Genomic DNA, 6,025 nt, shown 5'->3' on the forward strand with positions numbered 1-6,025 from the left:
CTTCTATTAAGGATTACCCTTTTTCGAGCACCTAACCCCCAAAGATGATGCAATGATGAATAATACATGAAATTAAAATAAGAAATGATAATAGGAAAGAAAACACTTGTTTGCATTGATAGATATGAAGCATACAATACATCTTTTGGCTTTTTAGGCCTGTCAGACCCTAACTAAGGGTTCTCCCTCTCATAGCCATAAGGGGCCTTACACTTGAAAAGGGTTTAGAACTGATGTAGGAGAAGGGATGGAAAAAGGGAATAGAAAATGATGGGAGAAAAGAAAGAATTCCCTAAGGGAGAGTTCTCAGACTTTAGGTGTGTATTAGAGTACTCTTAGACTCGGTGTGTTTTTCTCCTTGACTTGACTTTCTTTTTAAAGTTGTTGGAGTGGACTTGGGCCTACGTACGTGCGCTAAGCCTGCACTGCTTGCTTAGCACGGGTACCTATATTCGCGCTTAGCACACATCCTCTCGCTTAGCGCCAGTGCGTGTTTTCGCGCTAAGCGCACCTCTTCTCTCTTAGCGAGGATGCTTGTTTTCGAGCTGGGCGCGTGCTGTGCGCTGAGCGCGTCTTGGGTTGCGCCTTTCAAATATTTGCTATTTTCTGCATCTTTTTGGCTTTTAATTCCTCCTTTTCATATCCGCAAGCCATGAATAGGAAGAACATCAATTCTAAACAATTAAACATAAATAACCACTAAATAACTTTTTTAAGGATATTTCCATTATATTTTTAGTATAAAAAACAACTCATATTTAGCAATTATCAAAATCTCCCAAATTAAAAACTTTGCTTGTCCTCAAGCAAAAATTAAAATTGAGAGCAGGCTCTGAATGCTCCAGCACTTTCAATTGTTGCAATTTTTTCAAATTCCCTTAGTTGGAACTTCTTGCAATTGTCATGATCTTGCAATGGAAGCATAAACAAACATTGAGATAGAATTGGTCAGTAGCAAAAATCAATCTGGTCGGCTTGCGTCACTTTTCCTCACAAGGCTTTAGTATTTCTCTCTGCTCAAAAGTGTCTTGGATGAGTGTTTAAAATTCCTACGACCTAGAAATAATGTTCCTAATTTTGCACTTCATCTCAGTTAAAGTTATCCTGCTTACACTTGGTGGATCACTAAGGACTTTTATTAGCTTGTAATGTGGCCCGACTAATCAAAGAAATTCTGGTTTTTCTGGGATTTCAAAAATTAGGGTTATAAGAGAGCATTCATCCTAAAAAAACTACTTAATCATCCTAGGCTTATTTATTTTTCAGCCTCAATTTGTTCTAACAAAACTTATGGCACCTTTTTTTTGGAAAGAAATTTGGGCTCAAAAGCTTTTTGAGGGTGCCTTATTGTGTGTTGTTTTATCTTCCTAGACAATCTTTACCCTAGCCCTCCCCCAAATTAGGGGCATATCATAACTAAAACCCTTATACTCTCTTAAACCCTAAAACAAGGTAGGAGATAATTAAAATAGGCTTAGGGGTTTTACAAAAACATGATTATCATTTTGGCTTAAGTAAGGTGCAAGGGATAAATTTTTATCAAAGGTTGGTTTTTCGGCTAAGTGGCTGAAAATAAAGCAACAAGGCCTTGATCATTTCCACCTCATGTAATTAATCTAACACTCTAAGAATGATGCAAATTCAGGAAATTAAAAATAGACGTTCTCTCACAAGTAAGTTTCACACAACTCACTGGGACAAGACAAAGTTGCTGGCTTACCATACCATGATTTCTTTCAGACATGCTAACCTTTTTTCTCTTTGTTGTGATTCATACTCCACTACTTGAACTGACGCCTGCCTTCATGGAACTAGCATTTTCACAAAATTGATATGCAACATTTCAAGTGTTTGAGTCCTTTTAGAAAAAGCCTTAGCAACAGTGACTTCATAAATATCATGCAATTATTTGAGAGAAAACAAATAAAATAAAACTAAAGATATAATGATTGAATTTAAATAACATTTATTTATAGTCCAAGTTCTTTAAAATAAAACATAAAAATAAAATCCTGCTTCTTCAACCCAAGTCTGGCCATGGGCCCCAATCAGTAGCCACCAGATCTGCCATGATGTCATCCCTAGCTCTTGCCTCAGTTGTCTCTCTGACCTTAGAGGGCTCACCCCCCCATCAGCAGAGGGTTGGACTCCTGGCCCAAGCAACCTGCTGGATAAAGGCCTCTGGGGTTGTCAATGGTGGGTCCATCCCTAGGTGTATGGAGAGTCTGTGAAGACCCTGAACAATGATCTGCTAGCCCTGGTAGATGGACTGAATCATCTAACTATGCGGGTCCATTAGGATTGAGGTGGATGGCGGCTGGCGACGTGCAGTAGGTGGTGGAGGAGGTTGTGCTGGAGATGGGGCGTCTGGTGCTGCGTCTCTGGCTCAGGCACAACGTGCCCTTGGAAGGTGATGGACAGGTCGACGAAGTTCTAGTAGTTTTTCTTTATGTAGGCCAACTTAATCATAGGGCTTAGTGACTCAAAGGTCAGGGTATCAGAAACGACCCCCTGAGCATCACACAACGTTGTGAGCAATGCCGGGAACCCCAATTGAGAAGTGTTGGACTAGGCTATCTGCGTGATTTGACCTGAAATGAAGTTGTCCAAATCCATGTCCATCTTCATGAAGAAGCCATAAATCAACCTTGCCCTGTCAACATTAAGATCAAAAGTGTGAGAGGTAGGAGCAAGGTTAAAATAAGAAAGTACACTCCATGTTTGAGCGAGCATAGTCAGATCCTTCCGCAATAGCTTCCATGGGGCCTTGTCGACGTTCAGGACGAATCCTTCTTCGGGTGTGCATAATGCTGCCACGATGGCCTGGTGGTCCAAGTACATGTGTAGGTACTGGGAGTACGCCAAATATTCCTCTCCTTCAGCAAGGATGACTAAGGTGTCAAGGAAGTCATTGATCGTCTCTGCATCAAACCTGATGACATTCCCCCGCACCATGTAGTATTTTGGAGCTTTGTCCTTTGAGTCAAAGATGTTATAGTAGAAAACTTTAACCAGAGCGACGTCAATCTGCTTCTCCGGGAGTTTGGTGAGTACCCGGTGCCACTGCCTCTGTTGGAGCTCTCTGTAAAATTCATCAAATATGCCTGTGGAGAGCTCCACGTTCCTCTTTAGTAAAATGTTCTGAAGGTGAACATTGTCTTGATATATGTGCCAAGCTGTCTCAGAAGTGAAGTGAAAGGAATTCGAGGTGGATTCCCTTCTTTATGTGGGCACCACTTGACATTTCCGTGAGGCCATCTGAAAAATAAAAATAAGATTGGGTTTAGTAAAAATAAGGGTGCAAATAGTAAAGTAATTACATAAATAGAATAGAATAAAAATCTGGCACTAAGCCGCCAGTGTGTGCTTAGCGCCAAGTCTTGAGCTAGTGGGCTTAACGTTGTAGTCTCACTTAGAGCGAGTTGCGTGCTAAGCGAGTTCTTCTATCTTCTTGAGCACGCTCAGCGGGCTCGTTATTCTTGATGGGCGCACTGAGTGTGTGCTTGCTTGCTTTGCTCTCTTGTACAAGTTCATCAGCTGCCATGAACTCACTCAGTGCGTTGTGTTACGCTTAGCGAGTTCATTCCAAATCATCCATTTTCCCATCCAGATTGCTCGTTCTCACTAAGCCTAATATGAGGCTTAGTGAGTTGGTACCTGCGAAGAAGAACACAATGAACACAGAACCAAAAGAAATTAGTGTACCTTAAAATAGGAAGCTCGGTGGATTTGAGTGAGAGGAAAGGAAGTGATGAGTGAGAGGAGAGAAAAGAATGAGACTGAAGTAAGGGGAACGAAAATAAAAGTGAGAAAGAAGTAAATAAGAGTAGCTGGAAGTTGGAGGGGTTGGGCAGTTTCGAAGACCGCCAGCAGTTATGGCACTTGCGCTTAGCGAGCAGTGGTCGCTAAGCGCGCCAAGGGCGACATCCCTTGATATTCCTTCCAAAATTTAAAATTTCCTATGCGCTTAGCAAGGATGTCTCGCTTAGCGCGTGTGTCGCCAGATGCGCGCTTAGGACATCGCAAAGTTAGCCCAACATCCTTTTTGCTTCATGCACCCCTGAAATCAATATATACATTGTTGGACTTTTTTTTTTTTTTGCAACAATTGAAAAAAAAATTAACAAAAATGTTGGGTTGCCTCCCAGTAAGTGCTTAATTTATCATCTTTAGCTAGACGTTGTTCTTCATTTTATGGATCGTTCAGGTAGACAACGCTTGCTAATCTTTCTAACTGGATTCCATTGTAAAATTTTAAGCGTTGTCCATTGACGATCCATCTTTTATCCGGGAGATTGCTGTAGGGTCCACCAATTCCACAGCTCCATGGAGTCTTACTTCTTCGATCACGAATGACCCTGATCACTTTGACTTCAGCTTTCCTGAAAATAGCCTGAGTCTGGAATTGAAGAGCAATACTCTTTGGCCTGGCTAGAAGTTCTATCTCTGTAGCTTCTTGTCATGATACACCTTTATCTTCTGCTTATAAATCTTGGATGATTCATAGGCGTTCATCCTCATTTCTTCTAACTCCAGTAATTGTAACTTTCTCTTCCCTCTAGTTGTAGCTTTATCAAAGTTAAGCAGTTTAAGGACCCAATAGGCTTTGTGCTCTAACTCCACCGATAGGTGGCATGCTTTCCCATAGACCAACTGAAATGGTGACAGGCCTATGCGAGTCATGAATACAGTCCTGTAAGCCTAGAGAGCATCATCCAGCTTCAAAGCCTAATCCTTTCTTGATGATGCGATAGTCTTCTCAAGGATTCACTTTAGCTCTCTATTTGAAACTTCGGCTTGGCCATGTGTTTGGGGATGATAAGGTGTGGCCACCTTATGTTTGACATTGTAATGCTCTAGAACCTTCTTCAGTTGCGCATTACAGAAGTGTGTTCCCCCATTACTAATTAGGGCTCGCGGTACTCCGAAACGGGAAAAAAAATGTTTTTCTTTAAGAATTTTATCACTACCCTAAAATCATTCTTGGGAGTGGCTACGACTTCCACCCACTTAGACACGTAATCAACAACTACCGAGATATAGATATTCTCGTATGAAGATGGGAGAGGCCCCACAAAGTCAATCCCTTAGCAGTCAAAGATTTCTACCTCCATTATGTTTTGCAGAGGCATCTCGTTCCTTCTGGAAATTCCCCCTATTCTCTGGCATTTGTCACAATGACGCACATAATCATGAGCATCCTTGAAGATTGAGGGCCAAAAGAAACCTGCTTGTAGCACCTTTGCTGCTGTCCTATCTCTGTTGTGGTGACCACCATATAGTGAACTATGGCAGGGCCAAAGGATGCTTTGTGCTTCCTCTATCATAACACACCTCCTCAACAGATTGTTTGCTCCTAGCTTGAACAGATGTGGATCATCACACACATAGAAGCGGGAATCATGTAGAAATTTCTTCTGTCGACTTTAGTTAAGTTCTTTAGGGATGATTCTTGTGGCTTTGTAGTTGGCCACATCAGCAAACCAAGGTCTTGCGGTGGCTTGTAAGAGGAACTTATCTAAGAATTCTCCCCTTACCTCTGGTTCTTCTTTGGTCACTTCTTCATTCTTCAACCAAGAGAGGTGATCAGCCACCATATTCTCGGATCTCTTCTTGTCCTTGATGACTATATCAAACTCTTGTATAAGTAGGACCTATCTAATCAGCCTTGGTTTTGAATATGCTTTGGTGAGGAGGTGCTTGATGGCGGCATGATCAGTGAAAATCACTACCTTTAACCCCACCAAGTATGGCCTGAATTTTTCTAAGGCAAAGACAATAGCTAGCATCTCCTTCTCCGTAGTGGCATAATTCATCTGTGCTTCATTGAGAACTTTGCTAGCGTAATAAATGGCATGGAATGTCTTGTATTGCCTCTGTCCTAGGACTACGCCCACTTCATAATCACTAGCATCGCACATTAATTCAAACTCTTTACTCCAATCAGATGCGATCATCACTGGGGCAGTTCTGAGCTTGTCTTTCAGGGTCTGGAAGGACGCTAAACACTCTTCATCAAATTTAA

The 6,025-nt window shown here is 41.7% G+C and overlaps 1 protein-coding gene across 1 annotated transcript; it reads right to left on the reverse strand.

The window, feature by feature from the left end:
• Nucleotides 1–3,590: 3,590 nt before the first annotated feature.
• On the reverse strand, nt 3,591–5,597 carry LOC100810021 (uncharacterized). The gene is made up of 4 exons (XM_006605124.1): nt 5,538–5,597; nt 4,471–4,653; nt 4,236–4,399; nt 3,591–3,657 (listed from the first exon to the last, which is right to left on the reverse strand). The coding sequence occupies exons 1-4, from the start codon at nt 5,595–5,597 to the stop codon at nt 3,591–3,593; spliced, it is 474 nt and encodes a 157-aa protein (XP_006605187.1).
• Nucleotides 5,598–6,025: the final 428 nt, after the last annotated feature.

Source organism: Glycine max, chromosome 19, assembly GCF_000004515.6.
Source record: "Glycine max cultivar Williams 82 chromosome 19, Glycine_max_v4.0, whole genome shotgun sequence".
Classification (NCBI taxonomy): domain Eukaryota; kingdom Viridiplantae; phylum Streptophyta; class Magnoliopsida; order Fabales; family Fabaceae; genus Glycine; species Glycine max.